This window comes from Symphodus melops (assembly GCF_947650265.1).
Source record: "Symphodus melops genome assembly, chromosome: 2".
Taxonomy (NCBI): domain Eukaryota; kingdom Metazoa; phylum Chordata; class Actinopteri; order Labriformes; family Labridae; genus Symphodus; species Symphodus melops.
The window spans coordinates 19650205-19669466 of NC_136692.1; the positions used below are offsets into that span (position 1 = coordinate 19650205).

At 41.1% G+C, this 19262-nt stretch overlaps 2 protein-coding genes across 2 annotated transcripts; one reads left to right on the plus strand and one right to left on the minus strand.

Moving 5' to 3' along the window:
- Positions 1 to 665: 665 nt before the first annotated feature.
- Positions 666 to 9252, minus strand: LOC306820330 (uncharacterized protein). The gene is made up of 9 exons (XM_079338149.1): positions 8557 to 9252; positions 7717 to 7835; positions 7432 to 7531; positions 6026 to 7186; positions 3760 to 4116; positions 3549 to 3685; positions 3329 to 3437; positions 1363 to 2912; positions 666 to 781 (listed from the first exon to the last, which is right to left on the minus strand). The coding sequence occupies exons 1-8, from the start codon at positions 8822 to 8824 to the stop codon at positions 1738 to 1740; spliced, it is 3426 nt and encodes a 1141-aa protein (XP_079194275.1). The 5' UTR covers positions 8825 to 9252; the 3' UTR covers positions 666 to 781; positions 1363 to 1737.
- A 58-nt stretch (positions 9253 to 9310) lies between these two features.
- On the plus strand, positions 9311 to 18846 carry LOC306820314 (uncharacterized protein). The gene is made up of 5 exons (XM_079338134.1): positions 9311 to 9978; positions 12961 to 13142; positions 13233 to 13311; positions 13447 to 15206; positions 15493 to 18846. The coding sequence occupies exons 1-5, from the start codon at positions 9711 to 9713 to the stop codon at positions 17512 to 17514; spliced, it is 4311 nt and encodes a 1436-aa protein (XP_079194260.1). The 5' UTR covers positions 9311 to 9710; the 3' UTR covers positions 17515 to 18846.
- Positions 18847 to 19262: the final 416 nt, after the last annotated feature.

Genomic DNA, 19262 nt, shown 5'->3' on the forward strand with positions numbered 1-19262 from the left:
AAAAACGGTGGACTTGAAGTCATCAGAAAAACTGAGGTTCTGGTAATTATACACTTAGACGATAGGGTGACACCTAGTGGTCATCTAAGGTATTTATCACAGAAAGGAGTTATGGGAGAAGCTTGGGAATAAAAGAAAAGACAACATAAGGAACTAGTATCCAGTCATCCAACATGTAATTGGTTCTTCATTATTTCAAAGAAACAAGCAGCAACAAATATGGAATTTAAGTTTAAAAGGGTCAATTTTTTGTAATTCATAATGTTCTGGTTAGCAGTGAGCTTTATTTATAAGACATACACATACAGGATGAAATATTGAAATGGAGACATAAGAAAACCAAACCAGACAGATTAAGTTTCATAACATCCAATAAAAAGCTAAAATAAAATGTCATATTTGAAACTGTGACTTGAAATAATGCCTGCAGTGATTTTCTTCTGACCCATGACTTCAGATGAAAGGATCTTAAAAGTTTCAGTACTGCATCGATGAACTTTTCCAAAGACACCTCAAGGACTCTTTCTCTGTCGATGATAGTTATAGTTCAAAAAGTTAAACTCTGCGTCTGTGTTTCTCTAACAGCAGAGCAGTGATCTTTAGTCACACAATGTAGAATCTCCACCATGCTTATAGGAGAGCGATGTTCCCAATAATGTGAGTAATCACAGAATAAATAGGTTTTTATTCATCAAAAGTAACAACACTGCTGTGTGCAGAATACATTTCACAACACATAGCTGTTCATCCTTGAACACCGGGCCTCATTCACCAACCGTTCCTTCAGAACACATTTCTTCTTAAATCCTACACAGGAAAAAGACTTTTTAAAGAAGACTCTGGGATTCACCCATGATTGCTGTGGGATTTGTTCTTATGTAAGAACAGAGGTTCTCTGACACACATTTGAGTGCTGACCGGCTCAGAAGATGTGCAACGTTATTTTTTGTTTCATAATTAATAAAAGGTGAAAACACATTTTTAAAATCATACAAATCTAAGAGGTATTCTAAGATTAATAACATACATGACACTTCAATCCACATTATGTTTGTTCGTAATCCCATACTTCTGTATTTTGTGTGTGTTGTAGTACTCAAAATCAGTCTTGGGCTTCAGACTACTTTTTGAACGAGTAACCGTGACTCAGACTGCTGAATAAAACAGCGTGTTTGCTGCTGACCTCCTGCAGTACTACCTCCACTTAAGAACTGATAAACCTTTTTCTCTGTTAGGAATCCTAACAGTGCCATCTTCAGTCCTTCAATAGACATCTCCACAACCTCATTTGTTTGGACGTTTTCTGCGTCTGCAGGGAAGCTGGGAGGTTATGCTAATTGGGAACAAGCGTGCACTTTGAACATACGAACACAAGGAGATAAGGACACAGCTGCAAACAATTCAGTCATTTAAGAACATGTTGGGAAATCTGAAGTGTTGAAATCTTAAGAACTTAAGACGAATCATACCAAAAAAAATAAATTCTCAGGAAGATATTGGTGAATGAGGCCCGATACATTCAGCCATCCATTCATCCATAATCTAAACCGCAACAGCTTTGTACAGGACTAAATAGACTTTTCTGGAATGCACAGAAGAATTGGACAGTCACTTCAACACATACCCTACACAAAGAATTCTTGTAATGCAGCGCACCGGTCGTCTAACAAATCAAACTCCATATCATCTCAAAAATCAAACCCAATAGTTTGTTGATTTCTTATTGGCTGCCTATATTCATACATCCAGATGAATCCTTTGATGGCGTTTCAGGTTACATTTCTGGGTGAAGCGTTTCCCGCAAGCCATGCAGCAGTACGGTCTCTCTCCTGTGTGGACCCGTCGGTGGGCCTTGAGGTTGCTCAGCTTGGTGAAGCTGCGACCACAGAGGGAGCAGCAAAAAGGCCGCTCGCCTGTGTGAGTCTGCAAGTGGGCCTTCAGGTTGCTGGGGTGCGGGAAGCATTTCCCGCACTGGCCACAGCGCTGGAGCTGCCTGGAGCCGACAACAGGGTGCGAGTCAGCGTGGGGTAAGTAATGAGCGTTTGAGGACTGATGTTGAGATTTGATGCCAACCCATGAGGCAGCGCTTCCGTTCTGTGCCACGGCTTGTTTATCGCCCAGGTGGACTCGCTGGACTGAGTGTGAGGCGGGAGGGGCCGCTTTAGATGTGGAGGGCAATCTGTTGATGGATTTAAAGTTGACAACCTGAGAGTGAGCTGCAGACGGTGCTGCTGTGGTGCTGTTAGAGAGTGTGTGATGGGGCTTTTTCATTGGTCGATTGAGTTGATGTATCGCACTTTGCAGTCGAAGACCTGTACCCACTTTGGAGTGGAGCTTGGTGATTTCCTGCACTCTGGCTTTATAAGATATGCGATTATACTTGGCTGCGAAGGGACTCGCCCTGTGCTGGTTGGTATGAGATGAGAATGATGCTACTGTTTTTTCCTTTAACTCACTTTCCACACACTCACCTAAACCGACAGTAACTTCCTGCTTTATCGTCACACCTAACACGTCACTGTTCTGCAGTGCTGCCTTGGGGGACGCCAAGGATAACATCTGATCTCCACCAGTGGCGATGAGAACATTAACATCTGCCGCAATTGAGTCAGGCAGCTCATGTTCCGTCTCTGTTGAAGCTCCCGTGCTTTTGGCTGCCTTACAGTCTTTATCTGCTGCATGTATTTGTTTCTTCATCAGTTCAGCAGTGGTGACAGCGAGAGCATTCCAGCCACAGTCCACCACATCAGCTATGCCCGTTTCCTCCTGCTCTTCAGGAGAATCATAAGCGGTCGACACCTGCAGATCATTCTTAACGGGATTCCTCGATAAGGCCTCGCTCTTTTCTGAAGTATGTCTCGGTGGTGCCTCCGTCGTCTCGATGAAGATGTTGGATTCAGGCACAACTTTACCTACAGAAAGAAAGGTAACAGTTTATTAATACATAAATGTTTTTTCCCCCCAAGATTTTACTTAAAGGGGACATATTATCCCACGTTGACACCTTTTCAAACAGTCCCCTGTGCTCAAAATGAAACGTGTGTGCTGCGTTTTGGTCAAAATGTAACATGAATCAAGCACCAGAGGAGGTTTGTGACCCTGTAGAAACCAGTTCTCAGAACGCTCCGTTTTGGTGGGTGTCTCTTTAAATGCGAGCTTATTCAATCACCCAGATAAATGGGAAGATATTCTTACATGAGGACACAATCTGTCTTTTACAGTCCAACAAGTGATCAGTAAGCAGTATCAAGTAACTTTTTTCATAGTGTTTCAAAATGTATATTTACAAAGAAAACCATGGATAAAGGCGACACAGCACAGTACCCACCTTCACTAGCGCCACTCCACCTTCCTAAATCCACAGAAGAACAAGACGGCATGTTTCCGTCCTCTTCCTTCACCTCCACCACTGGCAGCACATCTTCTGCTTCTGATGTCTGAACAGCACAGAGACAACACCAAAACACAAGTCCAACAATGTGCTCTCAATATATTTGCCAGATGCTATTTGCAGGAATAAAAACAACTCGGTGAGTCTAGAGACCAACCTGTGACTCCAAGATTGGAGAAACAAGAAGATTATCTGTTGCCTGTGTAGTCACTGGTATGACTTCTGGTCTGTGGCTTCTTTTCCATCTTTCCACAGACTCAGCCTCTTTCTTCACATCACATCCAACGATAAGAACTGAAAAAGAAAGTACTAAATTAGTATATCACAACATGTTAACTTTAGGCCTCAATAAGTAGTGTCCTCCTCACCATCCCGTTGCTCTTCTGTGGTCTCACAGGACAGGTCCACATTTTCACTGGCACACTGCTCCTTGTTGCTTCCTTCTTCTCCTCCGTGTTTCACTTGTCTCTTGAACCATCGCAGCTGCAGCCTCAGGGACTCCACCTCCCGGTTCCTGCGCTTCACCTCCTCCAAGAAGCCGTCCTCCACCAACCTGGTGACCTCAAACATGGCTGTCTTCACCACAGTCTCCATCACATCCGACAGCTGGGTCTGGAAGGTGGCAATGAGGGTGTCCAGCTCCAACATTATGACATTCGGTGCTCCGAGAGTGTGAGAAAAAAATCCAAGTGATGGAGAAGACCTTGAAGCTAATGCTACTGAAGTTCATTTAGAGTCAACATTATCACGACAGCTGTCTGTGAATCCATTTTTTTTGCATGTATTAAAAGTAAACGCAATGAAAACATATATGTAATATCACAAACTATATTATTTTGGTCGTATTATTAAGGATCTACCTACTGAAATGTTCTTCATGCCACTGTGAAGTTTCCACTAACCAGTTAATGTGACACTTTAGCTTACAGGTAACATAACATTAACTCTCGACAAGGCCTGTATAAACCATAGTTCAGCCTTACATCTTCATTTACTTATCGTCGCTTGAGTAACATTCGAGTCACCTCTGTTTTTCTAAATAAGAAAACCCCGCACTCGTTTTTTTTCTTTTAGCCAACTAGCTTAACCGCTTAACCGCTAGCGTTCCCTGTTGTCACTTGTGACGTCATTCGCGGTCTTCTACGGTGGCCGTGTCTCGGCTTGAGGAATAAAAAAACGCGTTTCAATAAAGTGAAACCCATAGGTTGCTCCAAACTGTGAATTTTCCCTGAAGCTCCTTGCTCCAGACAGAAATGAGATTGAACTGTACAACAGATAGTGGTGCCAATAGCTCTTCCTCACCTGCATTCATCCATTGAAACACATAACAGAATGAGGTTAACAATTTTAACACATATTAATGTGGAAGCGTTTAGAAGTAGGGAGAAAAATCCTTCCAAAAAAATACATTTATTTGTATTTGTTTTTTTGGGGGGGGTGGGGGGCTAATCAGTCCCTCCCTGCTAAGTGCTAAGGCTAGCTCTTTCTTACAGTAGAATACCATACAGAGCAGCAAGAAATTCAGTCTGTCTCACAGATGGCTGGAATAGATCCTGAAGTATTTACTAATTCAAAAAAGACTTTGAAGCCATGGATCCATCAACTTTTGGAGAATCATTTTGAATCAAAAATAGATTCTGAATTCTGAGGAAGAATCAGGGAAGGACATTGAGCATTGATTACAGCTGAGTCTCCTGTCTCTTCTCCCTCCCTGCTGATGTTGCATTCTCTCCGCCAGGATAAAGGTATCATTGTCAAATCTTGACCCAAGTATTAAATCGAATCTGGGGACACCCAAAGACTCCCAGCCCTTGTAACTTTTACTGATTTGGATTGATTTGAAACGTTGTCAGATCAGGCACTGTCGCGCCAGTATACTTATGTAACTGTACTTCATTCAATTAGCTTTGATCAATAGCAAAACAACATTTTAACCAATGCTTTATATTTAAAAGTTGTACACAATTCAAGAACAGTGACTTGGGATCACTTTCACTTGTTTGGACTGACATTTACAGTACAAGTCTACCTTGTTTACATACATTTTTGCATGTTTGTAGACACCTGGAATACCCAGACAAAATATAAAGAACTGTCAGGAGAAACACAAGTCGGTCCTTGTTGAACACCTTGGTCCTAGAGGCTAACAAATCCAGAATGATACATTTGACTCATGTTTTGGAGAGATCTTGAACATATCCTTGACAACTGTGATGTTTACTTGTGAGTTGGGTTGTTGAAGAACAGTTAGTTGGACGATACAGGTTGGTTCCTTAAGTAAAGAAATCAAAGTTAATCCATTGCATGTTTAATGACAATTTATTTAATAATAACCTCCAGGAGAAAGATCAATTATTTTTTAGGTAGTTCACTAACAAAGTGTTAATTCACAGGTAAAAAAGTTATACAAGTCATTAGTCAGTGACAAGCTAGGCAGCAATAAATGTGTGCAGTAATATCTGATGCAAAAATGATAAACGCAAGTTATGTTCATTCTGAAAACAAGAGATTTGAGTAAGAGAAAAGAAAAAATACAAAACAGTGGGTATTTTTGATGTTGAAAAAAAAGTATATATCTTTAATTCTTATAGTCATTTACTCCTTGAAACTCTGTCCAAAAGTTTAGATTTTAAAGATCTGTCATGTGTTTGCGTTGATGGGATTTCAGATGATCTAGGCGTTTGAAGCTAAGGCCACAAACAGCACAGCAGTATGGTCGTTCTCCAGTGTGGGTACGCTGGTGAACCTTTAATATGTCAGCCCGGGTGAAGCTCTTATCGCACATGGTGCACCGATGAGGTTTTTCCTGCGTGTGAATTCTCCTGTGCAACTTCAGATTCCAGAGCCGACTGAACTTGTTCCCGCAAACGTTGCAGCAGTAGGGTTTTTCACCTGTTTGGACACACTTGTGTGTCTTCAGATCAGAGAAAGAAGGGAAACCTTTTCCACAGTGGCTGCAGAGGTGGAGACCCTGCCCCGAGTGAATCCTCTGGTGGACTTTGAGGTTACAGGCTTGGGTGAAGGTCTTACCGCACTGTGTGCAGGAGTATGGTGGTACTTGTCCGGTGCTCTTGTGTGACTGCTTGTGGGTTTTTAACGAGGAAGAATCAGGGAAAGACATTGAGCATTGATTACAGCTGAGTCTCCTGCCTCTTCTCCCTCCTTGCTGATGTTGCATTCTCTCCGCCAGGATAAAGGTATCATTGTAGCCATCTGACGGCCCGTACATATCTTCGGCGCTATCTAAGGACGGATTAACACTAATACCATGGCCCCGGAGGCTCATCCTTCCACCTGGATCGCCAGACACCTGTTCGGGGTACAAGATACTTGGGTCCTGTAGATACCCTTCTTCATTGATCAACAAACAGCTGAACTCTCCACTCACTTCATTGTTAGTCCTCGAGGGTGAAACTGCAGAAGGACCAACCAGGCCCCTTCTATTCCGAGAAGCGCCTGCTTGGTAAACTTGATTCTCAGCTGCCTCTGGTGCTTCCACACACCCCTCATAGTTCCCAATGTAACTCATATCATCACCCAGGTGGGACGGTGATCCATGTAACCCATCCAGGTTATCCATATCTATCATATCTGTGTCTCCATAGCCAGTCTTGTCAAAACCACCCAAGTCTTCCATTCCATACCTGCTCTGAAAAACGGATTCACATGGGTCACCTGAGTGTCCGCCTTGGTCTGAATCTGGCCTCTGTTCAAAGCCAGCTTCCCAGTTCTCATGGCACTTTGGGATCTTGTGGTCGATGAAACGTTTACTGGGCCCCGGCTGACCTGATGCCTCTGTTTGGGAGAGGGCAAACATGTAAACATTTTGATTTGAACGGCTATGCAGCAATGACAAAACAAAATATTTGACACGAAATTAAAAAGACATTTAAGCCAGTTCTGAGTGTGCATCTTGTGATGTATAATTTTACAATAAACCAACACTGTGAAGTCTATTATCTTTACACTGAAAGGACGGAAAATCAGGACAGCTATAAATTCCTGTGTTTGTGATTGTATCTGCAGAAGACCAGACTGACCCTCCACACTGACTCCCCATTTCTCTTGCGACTCATTCGTTTCTGGTGAGATTTGAAGAGATTCCTCCTTGAGCAGTCTATCAAGCTTTTCATCTGGAGACTGACAGACAAAAAAAAAGACAAAATGTTAAAAATTCAAACTTCTCAATAGATCAAAGAGCAAGGCTTAGTCAATGCTACAATATTTCAGTCATGGGGAGAGTGTAACAATGGAACTGACCCCTTTCAACCAACATCTGAAATCATTTTCTGTCATTTAAAGAAGTGCCATAAGGTCTCTTCTACCTGTGTTGTCTTCATTGCATCGTGTGCCTCTTCTGATTCTTGACATGGTATCTCACCATCATTGCCTGTTGAGCCATTGGACACCTCTTGCAGCACGTTCTCTTGTTTAAGACACTTTTCTGTAGAGGACAGGAAAATGTTTCTTTTTTACCCGGAGAGCACCATTAATAATATTTCCTTGAAGGATTTTGCGAGGCAAAACCAACTTTATTGGTGGAGCACCCTTTAGGACACCGTAATCAAAGTTTGTTTTCATAAAAGTCAAAGTACTTGTGTATTATGTGAATGAATGTCCCACAGAGATGGACTGAAAAAGCCTCGTCTGCAGCTCTTCTAAATTTACTCTGATTTTTTTTTTTTACCTGCAACTTTACTGTCACAGTTCTCTTTCGCTGTAAACAGGTCAATACGTTTACAGCTAAACTTACAGCCTGTGATGTGATGTCGTCCCACCCTCCCTCCGTTTTATTTGTATTTCTTTTAATTCTCCTGGTTGATTTTAAACTAATTTTCCATAAACGTATTAGACAGACACAGACAGACAGACACTGCCTCGATTTGTATAACGTGTATTCGTATACTGCCTCATACCTGCCTGTTGTATCTCTTGTATTTCTGTTATGTGCTAACCTCTGTTCCTTCTTTTTCTGAATGTTGGTGTATTATTTTTTATCTGTAAAGCACTTGGTAAACCATTGTTTTTAAAGGTGCTATACAAATAAAGTTATTATTAATTATTATTATTAATAATATCATTACTACCGTATTACACAGGTCAATTTCAATCCATTATGAATATGACATGTTGGTGAAAGAAGTGTTCAAAGACGTTAGACTCACCTGTGGCTCTTGGCTCTTCCTCCAGAGAAGCCTCGACTCTTCGGCAGTCAGCACATCTCGCCCTCAGGTCTCCCTCTCGTTCCTTACGTCGACTCTCCGACCACTTCAGTCGTCTCTTGAGGGACTCAACCTGATCCCTGCACCGGGTCACCTCCTCCACAAAACTGTCCTCCACCAGCCGGCTGATCTCGTACATCGCAGCTTTGAAGACTGTTTCCATCACCCCCGAAAGTTGAGACTGAAACGAAGCTACATTCTCTGCCATCATGCAAAACGTGTGTGACGAAAGTCAGGACAGTTTGTGTTTCTTTCTGTAAAACTGGCGAGGGTATCAGTCGATTTACACTTTACATGAATGGCATTTATCCCACACAGCTAATATTGATCCAGTGAGTGGTGTCGGGTAGGCTGTATGACGTTAAACAGATATATTAATAACACAGTGCAGAGGGCTCCATTATCAACGTTAGCTAGCTTTTTGTACACCAGTGTGGTATCAGAGTGACGTTACGTACCCGACCACGTCATAAGTACTTATTTCAACACTACATTCCCATTCAACATATATGGATATGGTAAGTTGAATATTAATCTAGTATCAAACCGTATTCAGACGCTGAGCTGCAACGTCAAAAAAATGGATTTTAGATGAGCCTTCGCATTTCCTATCGTAAACAACCGCACTTCCGGGATTTAAAATACAGGTCGGGAGAAGGGACACTTTTATGAACCAGACGGACATAAGGCCCAGGTCACACACACCGGTACAGCAGGGGGCGATAGCAATTCTGTGGTTTGCTATTCGCCGTCAAGGTAGAAGAAGAAAAAGAAGGCCATTTCTGTCTGAGCTGGGTTGTTGAAGAATAACGCGTCTTATCACTAAGTGTCGGTCATCGACTCTTCACTTGTGGTTATTAATTTCTTGAATTAACACCAGAATATTTTCTTTAACAGTTTTCAGCTCGGATCAGTTGATGTCGTCGTAGTCCATCCTGTGTTTGCGTCACACACGGCAGACCTCGTTGGAGGGAAGGAGCCATGTTGGACTGAATCCGATCACTGTGTTTGTGTCATTTTCAGCCCTTATATTATCACCGTGGATTCGTAGCTACAACACTTGATAGATAAAAGGAGGGAGCTAAAACGACTCCAACATGTCTGCGGACGACTTTCAAACGAAGTACTCGTCGGTCATGGAGAGCATGCTGAAGGGTGCTATCGCGGAGACTACAAAACTTTTCGAAACTATGGTCGACGACCTGAAGGCAGAAATATCCAAAATGAAGACGGAGAATGAGGACCTCAAACGAAGATGTAGCCAGTTTGAGAAGGCGACGAGCCAGACAACAAACATGAGAGAGAGAGAGTCTGTTCCGGAGCAACGCGACGGATCTGACAAACGGGACACAGCTGTTCAATGTGGTGAGTTCACATCAACCAATTTTACATTTTGATAGTGTTTGGTGATTAATACACGGTATGCTAAGCGTTCAGGTCTAGTTGAATACAGTTGAACCCCTCCTGTTCACGTGTCGGTTTTATAAAAGCTAGCCTACGTTAGCCTGTGATGCTAAATAGGAGGGAAACCGTACCACGCTGTCTTGACTCCAACCATGTCACCATGGACAGAATAATGTATTTTAAAGGTACCAAACGCTCCTATTGTCATTAGCAGGGTGTAGTTTTTCTACACGATAAAGTCTCTGAATAAGGGATAGATGATTCATCGAGGGGAAAAAAAAATCAGCATTTAGATTCTCACAGGCATGTGGTTTCATTTGTGGGTGTTGACTCTTACCCACTCCTGTTTCCCACGCAGATGCATTGTAGCCGTCCAAGTTGACTATATTTCGAAACTTTTTTTTATTTTTATACAAATGTATGTTTTATTTATTTATAAAATTGTTGGCCACACGATAGACAGAGTGAGATCAGCAGTCCGTCCCGTTAATGCACCTGAGTGGCAGCCCTCCTTTATATTGTAATAATAACTTTATATTTATATAGCACTTTATAAAAGCAGACAAAAAGGATCAGAAAAGAGAAAAAAGCAAACATCAAAACATCTCAACAATATAAAAATAAAGAGTAAAAGAGTACTTCACATAAGTCAGACCTGCCTTAGTCTAGGCTAATAGGCTTGCAAACTTAAGACTTTCATTTTGACTCAACTATTTGGAATGACATATTTCGGGGGTTTTTAAGTCACCTTGTGCGTGTTGGTTTTCGTAGAGAAGGGACAGAAGAGACTCAGAAGGTTTGTTCAATTTGCCTGCTGAGAGCAACGCCCTAGAGATTGTAGTGTGCGAGTGGAGAGAAGCATAAGAGCACAATGTGAAAAAGAAAACAACAACCAACCACAGTCATAACTATGGACTAAATTACCCAACCCTTTTAAATCCTATTACAAACGTAGTAAAAAGCAAAAGCAATCCTTCATAACTGGGACTAAACAAAATCCATGTTCTGTACATCCCGGAATAACACTTGGGATGGAGCGTTTGACCTGTTTAATTATCAACCAGTTAACACAACAATAGCAATGAGCAACACATTATTTCATACTAGATGGAGTAAGCTTAAACATAAACATGAGTGTTGGTGTTCACAGATAGTTGCTGCTGTGTTTAAACCACTGGCTGTAATACACAGCTGATTGTTTACGTCTGTGTTTCTCCTCACGGCACACATCCTTCTCTGAAACAAAGCTGGATTGAGTTCTTGTAATAAAGAGTCACACGTCAGGGACAGAATGGATGAACCGCTGGATGTCTTCCAGCGTTGGCTTTGTTTGTGTAGCGTTTCCTTTGTTGAATTTATTAGTTAGCGGTTAGATGCTATCATATGACGTTATTTACATAGCGGCTATCGTCATCCGGCTTACACAGCGCCTACCAAATGGAGCATGGGTGGCTATTGAAACGCAAAGGGATCGGTACTGGACTGATCCGTACCGGACTGGACTTTACATCTGGTTTATGAGGGATATCAAGGGTTTCCATATCAATCAGGCCTACATCAGTAGGGCCAGCAGACCATACAGAGTTAAGGAGGGTAGATAAAACAGAAGCAGAGCAAGGGTGATCAGAATAGGAGGAAAGAGGACAGTGACACGCGTTCAAACAGGAGATGGAGTGTGGAGGAGTAATAAATTTGTAAGCGGAGAGAGAGGGGGAATAGAAAAGATTTGCATGTTGAGTGCACTCCCAATCTATTGCCTTGAGGCAGTGTTTCACCATGGGTCCCAACGATATTCTTGGCACCCCATCGGAAGGGTCCCAAAAAGTAGGACGGTACAGGTCGGTAAATTGGGGATCTTTCCCAGCTTTAGTCTATGGAAACGCAACAAAATGCATGCTGTACCGAGATAAACCGAACTGAACTGCTTAGTGAAAACAAGGCTTTAAAAGTTGAAAAATATAAATATCGTCTTGAGTGAATTGTAATCTCAATTCTCAGGGAGAAAAAAATCCTGATTTGCATCTAAGAAAGAAATGTGCACCCCTTGCCTGCATACGCCCCCTAGAGCATACATTTTGAGACAGTTATTCCTAGAAGACATTTGTTGTATTTTAGTTGAAATTGAAACGGGGAAAAGGAGAGTTGAGGATGAAGCTCAACCCTTTATGTTTTATTTAAATATTGGCTCTTCATTCATAATCTTTTTCACTATGCTAGTGTTTGATTTAACAAATCCAGTCATGAGCGTGCTGACTGTATTGTGTAATAATTTAGCCGACTCATCTCACGTCCTACCATGTGATGTTTATTTTGTCACAGAAAATTAACGGCATTATAATTTAGATACCACCTAACTCTAGAATATATGCCATTTAGTTTAGCATCTTGTGCCGTTGCCGATTCTATGCTAATGGGGTTCACAACATGGACCACTTGACTGTCCCATCACCTACATCTTTCACTACTGTAATGCATACATATAATATCAGTGGCCTTGCTTTATAAAATACACATTTACTGCCATAATAATCATGCAGTTTTTCTCTTTATAAGTGCAACATAGTGTCGTTGTCAACAGACAAAAAAGTATTTTGATTACTTGAAGTCATTGTACTTGCATTGTCTCTAAGGGTAATCAGTGTACACATTGAAAGCAGCAGTGCATTTTGTGGAGAATTAGTTGGTTGCTGCGATTACAAACTTCATTAGCGATCTGTTGGGTCCAAGTTTTGTTCATCTGGTCTATTCCATGCTTCATTCTGTGATATTTGAGAGGGGGTTGACAGACAGAGAAAGATATGTGACCTGGTAACTACTTTTTGTTTTTAACTGTTTTACTGTTAACCATGAGTGGAAACAAACAACTTTTAAGGCCATGGGCGTTTAAGACCTTAGTCTTAAAATAACAGCTTTTTATTATTTCTCTGTGCATTTGTTTTACAGATCTTGTTCCTCTCCATATGGTGTTGGTGGAGCAGTGTGAACCGTTGAGACCATCATCAATGCAAAATCAAGAGCAACAATGTGGTAATGTTGTAATGCGGCACGTTTGGCAGGAGCACAACTACGAGAATCGTGAAAAGAGAGATTCTCTGATTGCCTCTTTACCTGAGAAACAGCTGGAGGTGCGCAAGTATCTAAAGCAGAATCAAATCCACGTTGGTGTTTTTTTTTTTTGTTTTTTTTTTACTTGAACAGGTTTTTGTCACCTACAGGTCTGTGGTGATTTTCCTCAGCAGTTTGATATCAAGCAAAAGGAAGTTGATCCTGTTGCGTCCTTCAGAAAAAATACAAGTAAGGAATCAAAAGTTCCAGGAGTTAAAATATTGAGTGAAGCTTATAAAAGGTGGTAAGGTTTATTTGTCACTGCTCCAGCAATATTTTATTTTCAAATTACCCTGTTGATTTAACTATTACTGTTGTGCTTAGGTTCACCATTGGTCTCTGCTTGTGTAACTGAAAATGGAGGGTCCGTCAACAAGGAATGTCCAACTGCAGAAATATCATCCCCTCAAAGTAATGAAGAGACTGGAGTGTCCCTAAAACTGCCCCATTTAGGAAGGGTTGCAAGTTTAGAAGAAGTCCACAACCAGTCCTCTGAACAAGAGCCTCCTCAACACATCTCACCCGCACCAACCAACAAAGCAGAAGAATTGAAAAATGTTGTGGCTGAGGAAGTGGCTAGTTTACAGCCTGACTTACCAGTACGACGAAAAAGAGGAAGGCCTCCAAAGAAAGCAAAGCATTTGCAACAGTCGGTAAAACAAATACTTCCACCATCTTCTGAACAGGAGAAAGAAATAAAAAAAAGATGTATGGACGATGGGACACTAAAGGCTCCATCCACTGAAGTTTCTTCTTCCATTAAAACACAAACGGCTCCAACAGCCAAGTCACCACAAGCACCATCAGTTCAGTCAAGACGGCGCTGCAGCTCTGTAACTCTTCAGGATGCAATGCTATTAGTTGAAGCCATGAATCAGTCAGCAGAGGAAAAGGCATTTGATTCCCCACAAACAATGGCTGCAAACCAAAGCAAAACCTTGCAAACTGTGGATGAGGCACCAGCTGAGACAGGGACACAACCGGTTGATCTTCAAACTACTACAACTGCTAAAGCTCTGGCCCACAAAAAGGTTGTCATAGTGAAACAACAGCATATGGTCTCACGAGCCAACGCTGCTAAAATAAAGCAACAAATTAAAATTGAACAACCGAACTTGACTCCTTCAGACAAACCTCCTGTGCCGCTTCCTGTCGACACGCCCCAGTTGACTCCTCCCCCAGCAGACTTACAGTCAAGGTGTCTTTTACAACCTAAAATAACAATTGTAATTTCAAGACAGTCGTCAGCTATGGCACTCAGGAAACAGTCACAGAACATGGCTCTTACAAGCAAGCAGGAATCGCCACAGCTGATGGCAGTGCCGCAGGATCTCAGCATTTCTGGTGTAATGCACACCGTCCCTGATATGGACTCGTCTACAAAGCAGACTAATACTTCTGACAACCTGGAATCTTCTAAACAAACTGCTTCCATTTCTGATACAACAAATGCAACAAATGAACCGTCAGAAACCCCTTCCACTTTAGCTAAGTCTTTAGTGCTACCATGTCCTCTTGAACAAAAGCTCTCTCCTGTCGTCAGATTGAACAGGCTTCCATTTCCAGTGGCAACAGAAAAGCCACTTTTACTATCAAGGAACCCAAGAGATAAATCAGTTGAAACAAAATCTGTTTTCGAAGAAGGTGCCACAGAAGAGACACCATTATCAACTCAGCCATCAGAGATACAAGTGTCATCCTCTGACATTTCTTCTAATTCTGAAGAAATCTCTGTTTCTCCTAAAACCTCTGGAGAAGAGATTCAAAGGGAGTTACCATTACACTCTGGGAGAGCCTTTGGTTTGGATGAATCATCTACATCATCCAGGTCTACTGAACCTTCATCTGACATATCTGACAAGTCCCCAAAACAGACAACTTCAATGTTTCAAAAAGAAATAAAAAGCATGATAGTACAGGACTGTACATCACCCAGTGACCCTGCTACAGGACAACAGTCACCGGCTGTCATTTCTCTGAAGTCCATAAAATCCAAGGACCCATCTGACCCTCATTTACTTATGACTAAAACACAGTTCCTGGCCCAATTAGCTGTGTCACCAATCCTGCAAGACCCAAAACAGGTAAGATAGTACTTCCCAATTCTCTATCTATTCTTAGCTATATGGTTGTTATGGGGGTTACATTTTTATGTTTTTGTAGTGGTTACTATACATTGTGCTTGCAATGGGTACCATTAACAGATCAAATTGATTGTAGTATGTTATAGTGGCATTTATAATTTGCACGATATTTGTAAACATAAATGTTGGCACTGTTTTTCAAATGCACCGGAATCCCTTAAACTAATTGTGACTACTCTTTTTGCCTTTTTTGTTGACTCTTTTTTCCTCTTTTCTTTTGTCATAGCCTCCCACCAAAGAGTCTGTTGATACCAACAGTACTTGGCCTACAACTAGGACCATTGACAAACAGTTACAGAAAAAGGTCCTTGTGTCCAAACTCAAACATCACCTCAAAACTCACTTTGAAGCTATAAACTCAAAGACAAACCAGGATTCATGTACACAAACAGAGACTCTCACTGGAAGCTTTAACGAGCCTACATTGAAAATGGACAGTTCTGATGATATGAGCACAACGTTTGAACCCATTCCTTTTAGTCCTGAAGACGAAGGAACAGTTTTGGATGTAACAACTCCTGAACAGGCAACCAGAGATCCCTGTCCTATCACTACAAGGAGATCTCATGTATGTAAAGGCACTGCGGGATCCAAGAGATCCCTTAGGGGACTTTCAAGAAGGCACAAAGCCACTGGAGAATCCATACCTGTGGATCCCAACAGCTCAAGTTCAGGAAGAGATTGTGCTGGCTCAAAGCATCCAAAGACCACTTCTGTGACTCCTCAGACATCTATCTCAACTACAGAAAGTGCTACTCCTAAAAAGACCAGATGCACTCCTATCAATCCTAGGAGGTCTAATTCAACTAAACCAAGTGCTATCCCTGAAGAGACCAAAAGCCTTTCAGTTAGTCCTAGGAGGTCTCGTTTAAGTAAACAACTTTCGACCCCTAAGAAGACAAAAATAACGCCAGTTAATCCTAGAAGGTCTAATGCAAATAAAAATATTGCTAGTTCGAAGAAGAAAAATACCACTTGTGTGCATCGTCACAGTTCTAGTTCAACTGAAGATAGCCCTATCCCCAAAAGTAAAAAAACAGTTGGATGTCCTATTTATACTGAAACACCGAAAAGGACTAGATCATTTTCTTCTGGTCCTGGGACATCTGGTTTAGGTAAAATTGGTTCTAGCCCTGAAGTACCTACCAAGGATGGTGCTTCTTCTAGAAACGCTAAAAGCAGAACTAATCTCCAGAATGTTGGAAGACCTAAATTGGCTGAGGGTTTTAGTTCTAGTAAGACCGGGGAATCCACACCTGCCAAGAAACCCAAACTAGTTCAAAGTCCTGGTCGAAAGAATGACCTAAGAGTGGATGATTCTAAGAATAATGCAAAAGACAAAACATTAGCTAAAATAAATAATCAATCAAATCTACTAAATAAAGCCAAAACAAGCCAGTTCGCAGACAACACCTGTAGCGTGGAGAATGTGAAGAAATGTACAGCAAAAGGTTTGTGGATTCCTCCTGTTCTGCCAACCAGTAATACCCCTTCAGGAGAGGGAAAGAGGCCACCGCAATCACCCAACACACAAGAATCCCAGAGTGATGTATTAGTTTACCCCCCCAGTGTTTCCGTCTATCCCATCCCTGTCAGAGGGCCACCTGTTGTATCACCATTACAGCCTTTATCAATCATCGGTTGGCGTCTGTTGAAAAACCAGTGTGGGGAGTGTGGACGTGTCCTCAGCAGTAATGCTGCTCTGGAGAGCCACGTCAGTCTCCACGCTGGTCGCCGTCCTTTCTCCTGCAAGCTTTGTGGAAAGCGCTTCCCAGACTCAAAGGGTCTAAAGCGGCATGGACGAGTGCACCGCAATGGGAGGATCCATATCTGCCAGCAATGCGGGAAGGGTTTTGTCTACAGTTTTGGCCTTACCAAGCACCTCCAGGTAGTGCACGGCCGGATCAAGCCCTTTGTCTGCCAGGTCTGCAACCATGGATTTTTCTCAAAGCGAGATGTGGAAGCCCACATTCGGATTCACACAGGAGAGAAACCATTCCATTGCAACCTCTGTGATAAAAAATTTGCGAGGAGGACAGAACTAAATATGCATTTGAGGTGGCATAATGGGGAGAAGAGATATTGGTGTCCATTCTGTGGAAAAGGATTTTTAGACAACAATAACATGAAAAGGCACAAGTATACTCACACAGGAGAGAAACCACACAACTGTCCGCACTGCCCAAAGAGCTTCATACAGTCAGGCCACCTGAAAAAGCATGTGAAGAATGTCCATAAAATCCAATGAGAGATGGGCAGTCCTCTTGTTGCACGGAAAACAGTTTCTTATATAAAAATTGTAAAGTCTTTTATTTTTAAACTTGTTTGACACGGATCCTGGGGTTCTTTTTTTGATGCCACTTTACTTTGAAGGAAAAGTAAATAGTGTTACAAGAAGTTGTTGTTAGCGGATGACATGATTGTTTCATTTTTGTTCATAGTTTAAAGTCATTACAGAGTAGATCTTGGGAACATTTAAATGGGATCTTAAATGTTAATGCCATGTCTGTATGCGCAATATAAAGAGAGGAGTCTTTTAGCTTAGCAAAAAGACTAGACATACATTTCTGCTGATTCATTGAAAGGTAAATGTTTGTATGTTCAGATTTTATAGAATAAAAGAGGAAAGTTTTAATGTTAGAGCTTCAAAGGTGCTGTTTGCCCTTTTTAGGTTTTGACAGCACCTCGCTAGCTGAGTCTCCCTCACACCATTCTTTATGTGGAACCAGATTGGTTCTCCTGAAACCAACCACGAGTGCAGTAACCCCTTTTGTAAAAGGATGGCCTCTTTAACCCTTATTGTGTATGGAAAGTGGATTTTTCTTTTGCTGTTTTAGATGGAGAGGGAAAACATCATTTTGTTCTCCTTTTTTTTTTTTTTTCTAGAACAAATGTTAAACTAATGGACGCTGCTTTCCTTATTTATTCACGTTGTTAAATATTGGTGATAAGATGACAAAATGCAGGTTTTTGTAACCAAACACACTGTTGAAACCCAACCAGGCTTCTATAATGTTGAAGAAACATTCATTCTTGACATGGGTCCTTAATAAAGACTGCTGTTTGGCTACTTACATTTTCTACTACTTGTTTGACGCAAAAAAAAAAGACTAAAATATTGCAATTGCACCAAGTGTTGTGATATTTGTTAAAAAAATGTTCATTATTTTGACTGCTGTTACAGGACGACAAGAAGATACAGAAACAATGTCAACTTAATTCAGAATTCTTATTTATCGGTTAATGCCAGTTTATATATCAGACAACAGAATTGTTAACTTAATGTAGATTTTTATTTTCTCAGACATTGTTTAAAAAAAATCACAAGAGTTAATGTTTCATTAGATGTTTTAAATTAGCAGTTTTCACATTTTTCTCTGCATTGTCTTTTTAATAGATCACATGAAGTCTGCTTTAATGTAGGTGGCTTTCAATAAACACAGAAGACGACATCTTTGATTTAGATTTTTATCCTGATAGAGAGTCTAAGACGAACAAGCAGGAAGTCATTAAACCACACTTCAACAAGACCTGTGTTTGTAAATTACCAATGTACAATAAAATCAGACCTAAACTGAAATTCAGCCTTTGGTTTATCATTGTCCCAGAAATGTTGCTGTGTCACAGAAGACATTAACAACAGATTTACATTTTAGAGATATTAAGCTTATTCTCAATTTTCTAACTAATAACTGGATACAGTGTTTAACCTCATTTCAGATTTTTTTTTGCAAATGTTGAATTAGCATTGATTTGTTTTCATGCACATTCACCGTACCTGGTCCTTTCAATTCTGAAAATCTATCATGACAGATTTACATTGACACATTATGGGCATTTATGCTGATGTGTTATTACAATTAGCAAAATGGTTGAAGACCAGTGGAAAGCAAAGCCCTGAAGTTAATGGTTTACTAAAAAAACACTTAAGCTCTTACTGCAGTAAGTTGATTAATAAAGATCTGATAGTTACAGATCACGTTATATTAAAATAAT

Coding starts and splice junctions, on each gene's coding strand:
- LOC306820330 (XM_079338149.1), bottom strand. CDS start 8,824: ATGATGGCAGAGAATGTAGCTTCGTTTCAGTCTCAACTTTCGGGGGTG. Junction 4,117..6,025: donor ACGCAAACACATGACAGATC/TTTAAAATCTAA, acceptor ACTCTAAATGAA/CTTCAGTAGCATTAGCTTCA. Junction 2,913..3,328: donor GTGGAGTGGCGCTAGTGAAG/GTGGGTACTGTG, acceptor TTCTTTCTGTAG/GTAAAGTTGTGCCTGAATCC.
- LOC306820314 (XM_079338134.1), top strand. CDS start 9,711: ATGTCTGCGGACGACTTTCAAACGAAGTACTCGTCGGTCATGGAGAGC. Junction 13,312..13,446: donor GTCCTTCAGAAAAAATACAA/GTAAGGAATCAA, acceptor TGTTGTGCTTAG/GTTCACCATTGGTCTCTGCT. Junction 15,207..15,492: donor TCCTGCAAGACCCAAAACAG/GTAAGATAGTAC, acceptor CTTTTGTCATAG/CCTCCCACCAAAGAGTCTGT.